The sequence below is a fragment of the Canis lupus genome, chromosome 2, assembly GCF_003254725.2.
Source record: "Canis lupus dingo isolate Sandy chromosome 2, ASM325472v2, whole genome shotgun sequence".
NCBI lineage: Eukaryota > Metazoa > Chordata > Mammalia > Carnivora > Canidae > Canis > Canis lupus.
Window position 1 is genome coordinate 11360598 of NC_064244.1, and position 16253 is coordinate 11376850.

At 38.7% G+C, this 16253-nt stretch overlaps 1 protein-coding gene across 5 annotated transcripts in view; it reads right to left on the reverse strand.

Moving 5' to 3' along the window:
- PLXDC2 (plexin domain containing 2) overlaps positions 1-16253 on the reverse strand; it is a 510869-nt gene that overhangs the window by 276358 nt on the left and 218258 nt on the right. For 4 of the 5 annotated variants that reach the window (XM_025464029.3, XM_049097150.1, XM_025464027.3 and 1 more), the window contains one exon: positions 8054-8265. In XM_025464029.3, the coding sequence (XP_025319814.1) occupies positions 8054-8265 (212 nt within the window). Of the gene's footprint in view, positions 1-8053; positions 8266-10887; positions 10967-16253 lie in introns of those variants that run through there. The other variant, XM_049097152.1, reaches the window with a different exon arrangement.

Sequence of the window (16253 nt, forward strand, 5' to 3'; positions counted from 1 at the left end):
AGGGAAAGGGGCAGAGGGAGAAGCAGACTCCCCACTGAGCAGGGACTCCATCCCGAGACCCTGAGATCATGACCTAAGCAGAGGCTTAACCAACTGAGCCACCGAGGCACTCTGGTCCCTGAGTATTTATTTCCCCTGTGCAATACCACTCTCATGTTTGTCCAATAAAGAGGAAAACCGAATGAGACACAGCCCTGCCTGGAGCGCTGTCCAGAGGCTGGACACCTTCCCATGAGCTGCCCAGAGAACAGGGAACTCAAGCACCTGCTGGCTTTTTTTGCTCCTGAATTCCAGCCCAGACTTAGTGGCCACTTGCCCCTTCACCCTGAGCCCTTTGCTCAGCATATACATACTGTACACATTCTGGACTACCAAAACAATGAATCTGTTTTTTCAGCATGATTTGAAAATATCAATCTAGATAAACATCTAGACCTAGGACATTAGGCAATACTATAATTTTTTATAGAGAGAATAACAATTTTCATAACAGTGTGCTTTAAATGTCCCATTGGAAGTTGGTCTGGACAAAGAAGAAAAATAAGATTGCAAGATGATACAATAAAAATTCAAATTATTATCAGTTACCTGCTCTATTAGGAGTTTTTGCTCGAAGCCCTAGTTAATACAAAGAAGGGCAGAAAATATAACAGGGTCTTCATGAATGGGTAGGAAATTAAGGTAGGAAAAACTCTGTGCAATATTCTTACAATTAATCAGAGGGATCTGGCAGGGAGAACTTAAATATGGTATTTCTCTTTGTACGTGAAGAACACAAGAATATTATTCACTCTAAAATATAGTTCTTGCTCTGAAAATAAATTCTATGACTAACACACTTAATTTTACAACCAGTATGTATCACTCTGAAGACGATTTCCACACCATTACTGCTAGTAAACTCAATTAGCTAACAGTGAAGCGTCATACAGATAATTCAGTTATTCTTTATGGAACTCTGTGAAGGACAGCTATGGATCTTTTTCCATTTTTGCTTCAAAAAAGAGCTGGCATGTCAAGCTAAGACTAATCTAAAATTGAGAAAGATATATGATACTCTATTTTAATCCTTATTATTCTTTTCGAGGATGAGCAGTAATTGCAGGTAGGTTCTGCCGGATTTACTATCACCTGGCATTTTCTTCTTTGAAGACTAAAAGTTATCATCAATATTCTGGAGGAAACTGAATGGGATTAAATCAGAAATCTAAAACTAAGTGTTTTACCAATTACCAAAACAGAAGGAGTTAAAATAGATTTTGAAAAAAAAAAAAAAAAAGATTTTGTTGTCAGTTAACATATATAACCTTTGGCAATCCGGAATTGGAGTCATGAGGCCAGTTCCCAACCCATATGAGATAGGAGGGATCAAGGGTGTAAGAGGTCACTCTGCAGGGAAGGAAATGACGGGTGGCCACAACTGACTCTCAGCATCAAGCAAGCACCAGAAGATGGGGCAAGGCTTCAGTCACAGTGGCCGATAGAAGTTAATGAGTAGAAATCTGAGTATTTCTGAAATTCTTAGGTTCATCCATAATGTTCCTCTAACCACTATTTCATTTTACCTGACAACAATTCTTATCAAAATTTAATACATCTTTCCATCCCTCGGATTTGGGCTTTTGGATGCAGTTCCCCCCACTCAACCCTTCAAAGCAGTATTTTAGGAGCACCAATGCAATCCTGCTTATTAATCTATTTAAAATCTTTCAGTAGCTTCCAAGTACCTTTCTGATCAATTTCAAATACCTTAGCATAGTGTTATGGATTGAACATTTGTGTCCCCTCAAAATTCCTATGTTGAACCTAGTCCTCAAGTGATGGCATGTGGAGGTGTGGCCGTTGGGAGCTGATTAGGTTATGAAGGTGGAGTCCTCATGAATGAATGGGATTAGTGCCTTTATAAAAGAGACCTCAGAGAGCTTTCTAACCCTTTCAGCCATGTGAAGACACAGCAGAAAGACAGTCTTCCATGAACCAGGAAGTGGGCTCCCATCAGACACCAAACCTGCCAGCAGCTTGATTTTGGACTTTCCAGACTGTAGGACCATGAGAAAGAAATGTTTGTTGTGTAAGCTCCCCGGTCTATGGCAGTTTTGCTATAACAGCCTGAACAGATCAGAACACATAGTCTAAGAGGGAGTTTAAAGCCTTGCCCCTATCTGTGTAAAACTCTCTGTCTAGAAATACCTTAATGCTTGGCTACCCTCTAACTCTCTCTTCCTCACTTGGTTCAGATGACACCTTGTCTCTACATTAATCCTGGCTTTCTACAGAATAAGAGTCTTCCTGTGGGTGCTGATTAACTTAGGCGGATCTTCTCCTTTTCAATCACATACCCTCACCATGCTTGCTTTCTCATCTTCTGTGGAACGAAATCTGACACCTACATTGCATTTGGGAAATTTTAATTCACTCTTGAGTCAAACGAGTGTGCTTCTCCAAAATTAATCTTAGCACTCCCTTCACACAGCTTTCTGATTTTGCAAACCCCATACTGAAGTCTCTCTGCAAGATTAAGATCTCCTAAAATGGAAAAGCTTCATTAAAAGAAATCTACACCAGCTTTACACATTCATAATAAATATAGTAGCAGAACTATTCACTATCAAGTGGTACTCTTCTTTCTTTTGGAAAATGTCAAAAATCTGCACTATCACATTATTCTCATATGTAAGTATTATCCTCTATGGTTCACTGAGCAGAACAGTGGCCCGAAGAAAGAATCAGGATGGCAATATTTTGCTAATTTTCATTACTCTATTTCTGTGAAATGGGATGAGTGTCTTATTACTGCCCTATATTCATATTCATTATTTTGATTGTCAGGTCTCTGAAATTGAGAAAGCTTACTTAGACTTGAGACACACAAGCAATAAGATTTTCATTACCTAAGAATATTCTGATGTATTCTCTATGCTGCAAACATACCAGAAAGATTCTGCCCTCGTGGGGCATTACAGAATGTCTTTTTCTCTGTGAAATAATCATCAAAGCAATCATAATCTCTTTTAGATTAAGTACTTGCTAGTGACTTCTTCCCTTTCAAGTAAATGGTTTAATTATGGACTACAATAAAATATTAGAGTGTATATAATAACCTTATGTGCAGCAATTAACAATTGCTAACTTTTTAAAGAAATGTATTGCAAAATTTGTAAAAATAAGATGCAGACACAATTTTAAATGCGCTATAGCAGAAAATCAAAAGAATTTTTACATAAGCATTTAGAAGAAAACCAGTTGATTTCTGGATTTTAGCTATATTCAGCACACATATTTGCTGACCATTCTCAATTATACCCTCCTCAGATAAGAGCTTTAATGTGAACATAGATGACACAATTGCTGGGTATGCCTGCAATTTTTAATTTGGTACCAAATGAGAAATCCACAAGACATGTTGTTGGTAGGCAACTCAATTTAATCTAAGATATTCCAGAACATTTATATCTTCAAAATCAATAGCAAAATCTGCTTTGTGGCCTAACTCTCTACAACTCAGTGTGGCCTGTTGTCTGGCCACATATGCAACACCTGAGAGGCACTGGGCTCACTCACAATTTCTGAGTCAGTCTGGATCATGGAGCTACACTTATATGACCCATAAACACTATTAGAAAATATTCCTTTCTTCAAGTCATCCCGGTGCTTTTGAATCAAAGCAAAAAAATAAATAAAAATAAATAAATAAATAAATAAATAAATAAATAAATAAATAAATAAAAATAAAAATAAAAATAAAAATAAAAATAAAATAAAAATAAAGGAAGAAAGAAAATCACAGTTGACGATCCTTTTCAGAAACATTTTCATTGTCCCAAGACAAGGAAAATGAAGCTCAAAATATCGCATGGGACTACGAGACAGAAACTCCATGTTTGGTTCAGTGTGTTAGGAAGGAATTTGTGACAGATTCCTAAGGCAAAGAACTGTAAGTTACTGACACTGTGACGAGTGGTCAGCTGGTGAAACTGATCTTCATGAGGATCAAGTATTTTCACCAAACGCTGCTCAGATTCTCCCCTTTCCATAAGGTGCCACTGATCCTGCAAGAGCTCTGTGCCAATGAAGAAAGGAACAGTTGGCAACAAGGTGAAGGTACGTGTGCTACTCATCCATGCATGTGTCCTGGGTCATGGGGTTCGCTGATACCTGCTCGAACATGGCTGAATCATGAATGAGATTCAGCCTTACATAAAAGTCTTGGAAGCCCTTGTATTCCTAAAGGAATTACAAGTGGTTACATGTCCACATGGACAGAAAAAATACAAGAACAAAGAAAGGTCTGGCATAAGTCAACATTCAGATCAACAGAGGCATTTGCCAACTATTGAGCCCCTACTTATTCATCAGGAAATACAAACATTTTCAAACATCTTTACATCTTCATGAGAAGAATATTAAAAAAACAAAACTAAAACAAAAACAAAAGAAGGCAATGACAACAACAACAAGAAACTTCAACTGGAAGAATTTTTCAGTTTTCCAGTCCTTCCATTATCTGTTCTTGTGTAGAGCCAGAAAAAATACTGTCACCAAGTTAAGAGAATAACAGCCTTTGTTTATGTCTGAATGAATTTGTGCCAAAATAGTAAATATGCTATTGTCTTTTGTTTTTGTCTTTGGTGAAAGTGGGGTATCAAGTCTAGACAATGGCAGAAGCAGAAGAGCACATGCACACAGGAATGCCATTCTGGGTGGCTGAAATCTCACTGGGATACAAATTATTTTCACAGCCACCACTATAGTCAGGACTCTGAGACAAAATAATTCTGATTCTTGACATCAACCCTGGAAGCATCTAAAGGAAAAAGCACACATAATCTTTCATGCTCATTGCTTATATTAAGCGATATAAATCAAAATGCTTATTCCTAAGAGATAAGAAAGACCTTGTCACAATGCCCGGCACAGAGTAGCCACTCTATAACGATTTGGTTCCTTTCTTCCTTATTTCTGTTTAACTCAATCAGGCAAAAATATTTTCCCCAAAAGAAACACAACAATGTTCAAAAATGCCATTTCAAGGGCCAGGATAAATAAACTTTGCAGAGAAGTTTCAGATGTAGGCTTTTGTTTTCAGAACTAGAGGTAGTGCCAAAGAGTGACTTATGGGACTTTAGTCCCCAATAATCTCCACCAATCCCCAGAACCCCATCAGAACAAATAAATTCTTCAAATAAAAGTGGCCATCTTGTTATGAAATCTAACCTCAAGAGAAGTCTCCTTCCAGCCAGACTGAAACTCTGGAGTTCCTCTCACATCAATATGCGGGTATTGCCATGGGCCACAATCATTACATAAGCAAAGTGTCATTTACTTATCTTTACATTAGAGGAAGCAAAATCAAGTAGAAAGAACAAATCTTGGGAGCTGGGCAGGCCTAGGTTTAAATACCAGCCCCTTTGTTCATTAATGGAAGAGCTTAGGGAAGAAATTGGCCTCATGTAGAAGTTACTGAGATTGCCCAGTGAACCTGGAGACACAAACCTCACTACGCTGACATAAGGGCCAGGCAAGATGATATCCATACAGTGCCTAGCAGATCTTAGCACCAATGGGTTACCCAGCACAGAGCTCCCTGTACCATCACCATCCTTCCTCTTTAATTTAACTGATTCAAAATCACTGACATTATGTGATCTCCTCTGTTAAGGTAGAAAAAGAGAAAAACTAGCTGAATAACAAGATCATGTCTATAATAACAACTGGGATTGTACTTTGAGGATTGTTAATACATCCCTGAGCAAAGGGATTTTCTATTTTATGAATGATGAGGAAAATTCAGCATCCTGCATAGAGATCACAGAGTTCTAGGAATGTGTGTTCTCCCCTTTCAATCTCAGTAAGCCATCAGTCCTGGGCAGAGATGTAAACACCTCTGCTTCTGTTCATCTCCTTTCTTTATGCTGCACCCCAGCTAAAGAGTACTCAGGGAAGAATTAGGTTGCCCTCTTCAAGTTGCTATAACAACACTGTTGCCAAAATAGCAGGCACTCTGCAGGAGTCAGAATAGCCTCTTACAGATATTATAGGACTTGTGCTCCTGGCACATCCTCTGTTGCCCGTTAAGGGACCTGGCTAGGGCAGCCAGGGACCACCAGAGTCACATACTAGCTAAGGGGATGGAGAGGGGTTTTGAAAATTGTTGGGCTTCTCACATACACAGAATCCCAATGGCCTGTGCTTCAGATCTTCTGAAGATTCCTCTTACTATGCAGGAACAAAATGATGCCTTGATACTATTTGGAGAACGATGTAGTGTCTGTTTCATGGAGTTGAGTTCTTTTCCTAAATAATGAGCACTTCAGAGCAGTAAAAAAGAATCTTGTCTCATTCTGAAAAAGTATAAACCTGTCACTTGGGAGAAAAGAGGAATTAAACCTTCAGATTGAGAAAGAATATTCAAACAGACAATGGCCAGACAGGCCAATGACAGGCCAATGACAACAGAACTCTGATCTCCAACCTCTACCAGTCCAGGGAGCCAAAACATAACCTCAGCGGCAATCAGCCCAGAATGGGCAGGACTTTCCTATATTTGGTCCCTAGGTCCAACTCAGTAAAAGCCAAATATGCTCCCCAAATCAATCACGTGAGATGCTCTGCCTCTAATTAGACCATCTCCAGCTTCTCTGTGCCAACAACTTCCAAGGAGAGCATACCTGAAGATTCTTGTTTTCTAAAGATGTATTTATTTACTTGAGAGAGAGAGAGAGCTCACACACACACACACACACACACACACATACACACGTGTGTGCATGTGCACGGTGGGGGAAGAAGCAGAGGGAGAGAATCTTTAAGCCGATTCCCCGCTGAGTGCTGAGCTCAGAGCCTGACAGGAGGGCTGGATTTCAGGACCCTGAGATCATGACCTGAGCCAAAACCAAAAGTGAGGTGCTTATTCAACTGAGCCAACCTGGTGCCCCATCCTTCTCTCCTTTTTTAAGTGAGAAACTTTCCCACTCCCCTGCCTGCTTTTGAGTTTCTGCCAGAGGGAAGTGATGGTAGTTGACTCTCTCTAGAGCAAACTGAATAAATGGCTTCTATTCTCATTTGGGTGGTTTTGCTTTTTTCCATAAGATTGACCTGTTTGTTTTCGTTAGATCTAGTAGACTAACAGGATCATGTTTTATGATTTGCAATGCTAAGGACTATGGAAATTTAAGCAATGCAATACCACCCTTGAGGCCTCTGGGCAACCCAACAGTCTGCCTAAAATGTGTCCTCAGCAAACTTCCATACTCCTCAAACCCATCTCCAACCCTCTGCCTTCCACTTCATAGCTCCAACCATAACAAAGAATTGTTTATAGTCACAGAGTGACTGACCATTCCAGTTTGCCCAGAACTGCCTTGTTTTTAGGACTGAAAATGCTATACCCCAGAAAAACACTCCACCACCAGTAAACTGGGATAGGAGGTCACTCCATGAGACTCTCCAGGGTGCCCTAGCATTCTAAGATTTAGCCATTGCAGGTGCAATTCACTCTGCTAGCAATCTTTCTCACTACTGACAGGATATCAACCTGGTGAACTCCTCTCAATCTGCCAAGGCCCTGCCTAAAGGCCCACTCCCAGGACAAGAGTCTTTGACAATGTCCCACCCCCAATCCCAAGCAGGTCATCTCCCTCCTCCATGCCACACTACAGCTTGAATATATCCTTGTACATATCACATAGCATAAAGCTCATCTTGTTACACAGGGATTTCCTTGCAGGCAGGTGCTGTATCTTGTTCTGCTTTGAGTCTCCTCACTGTCATCACCACATCTAGCCAATGTTTGTCCATTTCATGAGTAAATGAACTCATGGGTGATTAAATGGCTTAGTTACTATGTATTTACTTATTTAATATAGTTATAATTATTGATTACTGAATTACTAAATATTAACTAATTATTTATTAATGAGTTAAATTGATCCTTATAAAAAATCATAAAGCTCTCAGTTGAGCTGAAGGTAGAGACTATACATAGATGGAAGCTGGGTGCCTCACAGAAAATAGATTCGTCAATCCATTTCAGTTACCCAGGTTATTTACCTACCTCAATCTGGGTGGTGTTGTCCTGCCCATCATCCAGTAGCAGGTCCGTGAAGCCTCTGGGCTCTGGGGAGTCTTGGCCCACGCTTGCACGGTTTGAGTCTACAGCTTTGAGAGAATCCAAGCTCCTTTTCCACCGGTGGCTGAAGGCATGTGTGTCCACTTCCACTTCCTCTTCTGTTTGTGGGAAGGCCTGAGCAACTTGATATTGCCAATCTGTTTGAACAAGAAATAAAATAATGAGTTACCACTTGTTATGAGTCATACACATTGCTTAGCTAATAGAGCAGAAAAATAATTTTGCCAGTCATGAAGATAGGAAACTAACTCCTAACAATGAAATCTGTTTAATTGTAATATTTTGAGTTGGTAAGAACATCTCTGTGTAGAATGAAATTTTAAAACATGCCATAAGTCGTGACAATGGTTAATGTGGAGATCCAGCAGAGTCCCTAAAACAGATGTGCAGCCCTAAAGCAATGCATTTTTATTCCCTTCCCTCCTCGTCCTCCACACACACCCTTCAAAAATATTCTCTAGTTGTTCTCAGAAAACAAGCTACAATCCAAACAAAGGAATGAAACCTAGAGACTCTTAGCACATATGAAAATAAAAGTCAGACAGTATTAACTTGCGAGTTTATATTCATTTCACACAAGTTCTGCTGGACAGCGAAAGACAACAATGTATTCGAATGGGTTAAATAATATATGGAATGATCTTTGTGTAAATGTGCTAACCTGCCTTGTAGCTCACAAGTCAGATTTGGTTCATTGCCTACCTCATTTAATAAGTAACACCCTCAGGAGGCATCACAAATGCTCTTGTTCATTTGTGCTGTTCTCACCTTGGACTCTTGTCAGGGTGGTGAAGGATGATAGTGATAGGCACTTAGAGAAAAGGATGGGAAAGCAAAGAGACCAAATCACAAAGGTATTTTAAAGCCATCTGCAGGGACTGGCCTTGCTGACCTAGCTCATCCTACTACTACAGGAGGGAAAATAAGATTTAATCATGACTCCTGGTCTTTCATTTCAGTAGGTCAAGCAGGGGAAGGTATATCTCATATCTCAACTGAATATGGGAAATTCAGTTTCTGACCAAGAAGAACAGCCTTCTTCTACGCAACTATTACCCAGAGATATGAATTGACAGGCTTTATAACTGGCATGATACAGGTTCAAAAAGGGCTAAGAGAGCAGTGATTTAATTATAGCTGTGATGTTGCCCTCAATAGAGGAACATTCCAAGAAATGAAAATGTATTTAATGAGACTTATAATACCATTGTATCAGCTACTTAGAACTCTGATAACTAAGTTAAGGCTACCACTACTAATTGCACACAAATGGTCTACAGTATTTCCCTTTCAACTCAGAAAGGTACTAAGAATTCTTCTAGACAGGAAGGATATTCTTTGGTTTCATCATGAGATTAAAAGATCTTCCAGTGCTTCATGTCTTGGTGGATACAGCCCAGAGAGAAAGTACCATCATAATGTTGGTCATCTAGACTTTTCCATGGGCTCACAAAATGGTAGAGCTGAAAAGAACCACAAAGACAGAATTGGCCAAGAGCTCCACAAAGAGAAACCCAAGAGCCTGAAAAATGTAGTACCATGCACGATTCAGAGTTGTTGTAAGGCTGAAAAATCTCTTGTATATAAAAGGTTGATTGTGGTCCCCTCCACTGACCCACACATAAATATTCACTAATCATGTCTAATGAGTATTGCCATCATCACTATAGAAAATGTTTTTTTCTTAAAGATTTTATTTATTTATTCATGAGAGACACAGGGAGATAGGCAGAGATATAGGCAGAGGGAGAAACAGGCTCCCCACACAATCCTAGGACCCTGGGATCACAACCTAAGCCGAAGGCAGATGCTCAACCACTGAGCCATCCAGGTGCCCTGAAAATATTTCTTTTTTTGACACTGTTGTGCCACTGGCCATTGAATGGTGCTGAATAAATGTCTGTTAACTGATTGATGGATAAATGAACTGTTGACAGTCTCTTTGGAGCAACAATGATTGGACCAGACAGAGTCAAGTAATGGAGGAAATACTGCATAAGGACTCAAAAGACCTGGGTGGAATTCTTTGTTAGGTTTCCTGGATAAGGGATCCAGCATAATTTACAAAACTCTGTGCTTTGGTTGCCCTATATTTAAATGGGAATGAAAATACCTTACTTGAGAAAGCAGACAGCTTTTCCTGAGGATGTGTCAGGCTTTAAGACCTATGATTCTAGGCAAAGCTACATAAAGCAATTTTATTTGTTTTATTTATATATTCTGCCTCATTACCAAAAATATATGAGGCAGCTTACAACAAAAGTAAGCAATAAAGTTTTAATAATACCCAGGTAAGACCTGCTAGCCCAGCACTTAGGTTAACTTTAGAGGTGTGCGTTTGTTTTGCACTGAGGGTGGTGGCTATCTGAATACAAATAATCAGAACAACTGAAAATCTATACAAAAATTTTGTTAGAATATCAATATAGATAAGATATAATGCAGTTAATAGATTAAATGCTCCTGGATTTATAAATGATTTTTTTTTTAAATCATACAAAGGGAACAACTCCAAACAGAGGTTTGTCATTCCTCTAAAATGTAAATCAGGAAGTCAACCTAGAACTTCAAAGAATTAATCTTTATTAAAATCTTCAAAACAGCATTTCAAAACAACTCTTGGTTTCTTTGGAATGGTGTTATTTTTGGATATTAACTGCCTGATATTAATGTTATTATTATCTTTCCAGAGATTTTTAACATAAGACAAAATAGGTTACCTTTCCCTGATGCCTATGGGCCAGTAACATCACACTAACCGTTGTGATCCCTGCACAGGGCAGGGAGAGTCAGATTAAGTAACACTGGAGGGGCTGTCTGCATAGAAAGTCTACTTCTCAACTTCTTGAGTTCCCTTTTTCATTTTTCTCCTGCCTTCTTACCCTAAAGAACAAATGAAAAAGAGCTTCAAAACTAAGGGGTGATAAAGCCCATATTCTCCACCGTTAAATTAAACAAAGAGACCATTAGATTGAGGGGGTTCTGATACCTCAGTAGCCTATGCAAGCAAGCCAAAACCTAGGCCTACAAATGCCTCCAGGTTAAGAAATCAAAACCAAAGGATAGCCAGTCTCACACAGCCAATGAGGCTTCTCTGAATCAGACAACTGCCTAAGCCAATCAGATAGTTTTTTTGCTCTGCTTCTGCCTTTTTTTCTATACAAGTCTCTCCCCTAGCTCCTGTTCTTGGAGCACCCTTGACTATTTCTAGCTCAGCCCTGCCAGATTGCAATCGATCTTTGCTCAGGTAAATTCTTGAAATATTTAATATGCCTCAGTTTATTTTATAACACCACTTAAGTTGAAATTTGGGATGTCTGATTAATGTGTCAAATTATTTTTGTAGTGAACATTCAAAATAACCCTTCAGCAGGATTACTGAGGAAGGTAAATTTCACATACAGGGAGGTCTTCTGCATAAGACAAGCATACATGCTTACTTTGGCACTTAATGAGGTAAGTCCCTAGATAGTTGTGGGGTTTTGGTGAGGATTTTTCTCCCCAATTTTTTGTAGTGTTTTATTTTTTATTTTTTCTTCTTTTTGTTCATGGTCACGTTAACAGCTATTACAGCTGTTGATTGGTTTGTCTCCATCATGGACATGCTTGCTCTTCCTAGAATTTGCTACCTTAAAATTTATAAACCTGTCTCTTGATTACTTGCTGGCTCTCATATTTACAAAGAGTAAACAGGATCTAAGGAAGGAACTGAGGAATTTTTTAATAAGAAAATTTGTGAGCTTTAGGGCTTGGGTTCTGTGAATTTTCTTTTGGTTGCTATTTTAGATCTAATTATTTTTCTCTGCTTATGTTGTGAACAATAAGAAACATTCCTATATGCTCATAATTCAGTACTCCATGGTTCATCAAGACTGGAGTATGAAATTGGCTTAGATTTTGATCCCATTTAAGACTGATTTTTAGACAAGATAAAACAAGTCAAGAATGAATGTTTTACAGAAATAAAGACCGAGAAAAATTGGCAAAACCACGGCATGGTTATCTACATTGTAAATTATTCCTATGCACTTCATGTGCTTCCAAACTCATAAAAATATTTTAAATTATTCTTTAAATCACTACCTAAACGAATTATTCAGAAACAAGCTAAAGGGATATATGTAATATAATTTTTTCCTTCCTAGCTGTAGTGAAAACAAAAGCAACAGGAGGGATCTTTGAGTAGTCTGGCTGAACAGATTGTTTGCTTTCTGTCCACTGTATGTTAATTAAACCACTGATGGAAAACTTTCAAAGATAATTTTTTCCAACATATTTTGCTGTAGTTGTTAATCACATAGCTCATGGAAATATCAAGTATATCTAAAGATTCCTGTTTGGATATGAGAGAAAGCTGAAAGATATATTTTTGTGTATAGATAATACATAAATTGTTCTTAACATATTCTTGAGACATTTTATTTGATTAAAATAGCAGATAAACTATTACTAGAGAAGGTACTTCATTACATTCCAAATAGAGCATTATTATGAAACCCAACAGGGATCCCTGGGTGGCACAGCGGTTTGGCGCCTGCCTTTGGCCCAGGGCGCGATCCTGGAGACCCGGGATCGAATCCCACGTCGGGCTCCCGGTGCATGGAGCCTGCTTCTGTCTCTGCCTCTCTCTCTCTCTCTCTCTCTCTCTGTGACTATCATTAAAAAAAAAAAAAAAAAAGAAACCCAACAATGTCTAGTTAATCTGAGAGTAAAAACAAGAAATTCATGTATAGCCTCATATTACCTTTTGCAAACCTTCCAAGTCTCTCTTGTGCCATCATACACTGTAAAATAATTTAAAATAAAATAAAGGGATCCCTGGGTGGCACAGCGGCTTGGCGCCTGCCTTTGGCCCAGGGCGCGATCCTGGAGACCCGGGATCGAATCCCACGTCGGGCTCCCGGTGCATGGAGCCTGCTTCTCCCTCTGCCTGTGTCTCTGCCTCTCTCTCTCTCTCTCTCTCTCTCTGTGTGACTATCATAAATAAATAAAAATTTATTAAAAAATAAAATAAAATAAAAACAAAAGGCAAGAAAACTCTGCTGGACTGGATATGTTTATTATGTTTATATTTGTGTCTTCACTGAATGAATTTACTAAAGTAGCTCACATTTAACCAGTAGCTATATGTTGAAACCATCTTTAACTATATATCTTGTGTCTTGCATATAAATCATACACACAATACATGCCCAACCACCAAGAAGTAACTACATAATTTGAAATGCATCTTATGTAATTGGGATCTAGCTGTATAGTTTTTTTTAAAAAAATAATGTTTAATTTATTTATTCATGAAAGACACACACACACACAGAGAAGTAGAGACATAGATAGAGGGAGAAGCAGGCTCCTTGCAGGAAGCCCGATTTGGGACTTGATCCCCGGACCCCGGGATCATGCCCTGAGCCAAAGGCAGACACTCAACTGCTAAGCCACCCAGGCATCCCTATTTGTATAGCTTCTGACAGGCATTTTGGTCTATACAAGTGAACCAAATCACCCTTGTGAATCCTCTGCAGAAACATTAAGACTGTTCACTGCAAACAGATTTGCTGGCTAGATTCACCTGAGAATAGATGAGATGATCTGGCTGAGGTAGCCTCTTCCATATGGTTTTGCATTTCAATTTATTGAGGAAGTGAAGAAGAAATTCTATACAAATGCTTATATCCTTGCCTATGTCCAATGATGAACTAACTACACAGTGGATTTGAGGTTTTCATGGACAGCATCACAATATTAGACAACTACCAGAAGAGAAAGCATACTGATATTCTGTTGAGAGATATTAAAGTGTTCCAGTAGGCCCTAGGCATCACAGTCTTTGTAAGCTTCCTGCATGATTTTTTGAGCCCCCTTGGTTCATGCTCTAGTCCCAACACACATGCCTTGGGACTTGTCCTCATCATCTCTTGTCTCCTATCTGGTCTTACTGTCTTCAAACTCTTACTTCTCCAATCTCTCCTCCATCTGCTACAAGAGACACCTTTCAGTTATTTGCTTCTCTCTTCTGATTAAAACTACTAATGGCTTTTTAGCATCCACATCCTTTACCACCTAGAAACACTCCATACTCTCGCTACAACTACTCTTCCCTCTCTTTACACTCCTGCCCTCATCATACCCAATGGTACCATCACATATAATTTCTCAATTATTTCTTTACTTGCAATGAGTATCGTTACCTTTGCATGGAGGAATACTTTTTCACCCCACGCTTCAAGAAATCTCACAATTTCTTAAAGATCCAACTCAAATAGTCTCTTGTTAAATGAAGCTTCTCTTGACTCCTTGACTCCTCCAGGGCAGAGTCTAGTTGAGGTTTCTATTATAACACAATTCTTCTTTTTACCTGACTCTTGAAACACTTTTCTATCCCCACTTGAATGTATGATTTTATCAGAAAAGAGTTAACTCAGAAGGCCTAAGACAGCTATCCTTAGAAAATGTCTTAGAAGTTTGGCCCTTGGCTAAGTATCTAGAAACAAGATTTAGGGAGGGTTCCCGCTATTCTCTAACAGATAAGAATGGCTTACTATGGCTAAACTGTTCGGGCAAACACTATGGTTTATCCTGAACACCTGCCTTTCTTCTGGGAGTCTGGACTCTTGGTACATGCTAAACAGAAGGTGGTTATATGAACAGTTTCCAGTAAAAACACTGGGCATGGAGTTTTTAATGAACTTCCCTCATTGATAATATTTTACATGCATCATTATGGTTTGTTGCTGGAAAAATTAAATGTGTCATGTGTGCTCCTGCTGGAGAGTGCTCTTGGAAACTTTCCCCAGTTTCCCCTAGACACTGCCCCAAGTGTCTATCCCCTTTGCAGATTTTGGTTTGTATCTTTTTGCTGTAATAAATCATAGCCATGACCACAACTCTATGCTAAGTCACATGAGACCTCCTAGCGTATCACCAAATGTTGGGATGGCCTAGGAAGACTCCTAACACACAGATGTTTCAGATCAGAGACTCTATCTTAATTACGTTTTGTCCCATCATTATAAGCATGGGCATTGACATATACTAAGTATCTAAAATCTTCGGAATAACAAGTGAATGAATAAGTAAATGAATGATTGACCAAGTTGCTGCTTACCTGAGACAATGTCTTAAAAGATTATGTGTGTAATCTTTTATCTAACTTAAGATTTTAACCACCTTTCTGAGTAGCCAGATAAAAGGGTGGAAGAAGGAGAAAATTACAGAAAACAAATCTACAACAGCTTTTATTTCTCTGACATGAGTTTGACTCAAAAATAGCTCACTGGCCTGTTGGGTGATGCTCAGCAACACTTATGGTTACAGTTTATCATCTCATTTCTTTTTGGTTAATGAACTCCGTAAGAAATTCAACAAATGTCTTTGAAGAATCAAGACAACCCAGAGAGATTGAAAAGTTATGATATAGATGAAACAAGGACAACTTTAATGTTGAAATAGGTGGAGAATTACTCTAGAATTTTGAAGTATTGATAGTTTTCTAATTTTACCATTAAATAAAATAATAAAACTTTAAAATTCTATACACAAAAATGGAATCCTATGGAAAGCATTCTTGGCTTCACAAAAATTTATCAATGAGATTTAAGGCACATTTAAGTTGTGCTACATATTTACTAAAGTATTAACAATAAGTACAAAGAATAAAACTTTGTTAACAGTTTAAAAGAGGTATTTATGCATGGCTTCTAATTTCGAATTAATAATAAACTGGGACGCCTAGGTGACTCATTGGTTGAGTGTCTGCCTTTGGCTCCCGCAGTCCCAGGATCCAGTCCCACATCGGGCTCCCTGCAGGGAGTGTTTCTCCCTCTGCCTATGTCTCTGCCTCTCTCTCTGTGTCTCTCATGAATAAATAAATAAAATCTTAATAATAATAATAATAATATTGATAATAATAACTAACCTTAATTTAGGGTTAGTTAAATACAATGCACTGTTCTAAACATCTGCACACATTGATGTATTTGTCATGTACTGTTACTAATCTATCTTACCTAAGAGAAAATTGTTGCATATGTGGTAACTGATAGGCTAGGAAAGTAACCAGAGCTGGATCCAGAGGCTTGGTCTTAATCATCTATTTGGCCATTGATTAATCTTTTGGGGGGTCAAT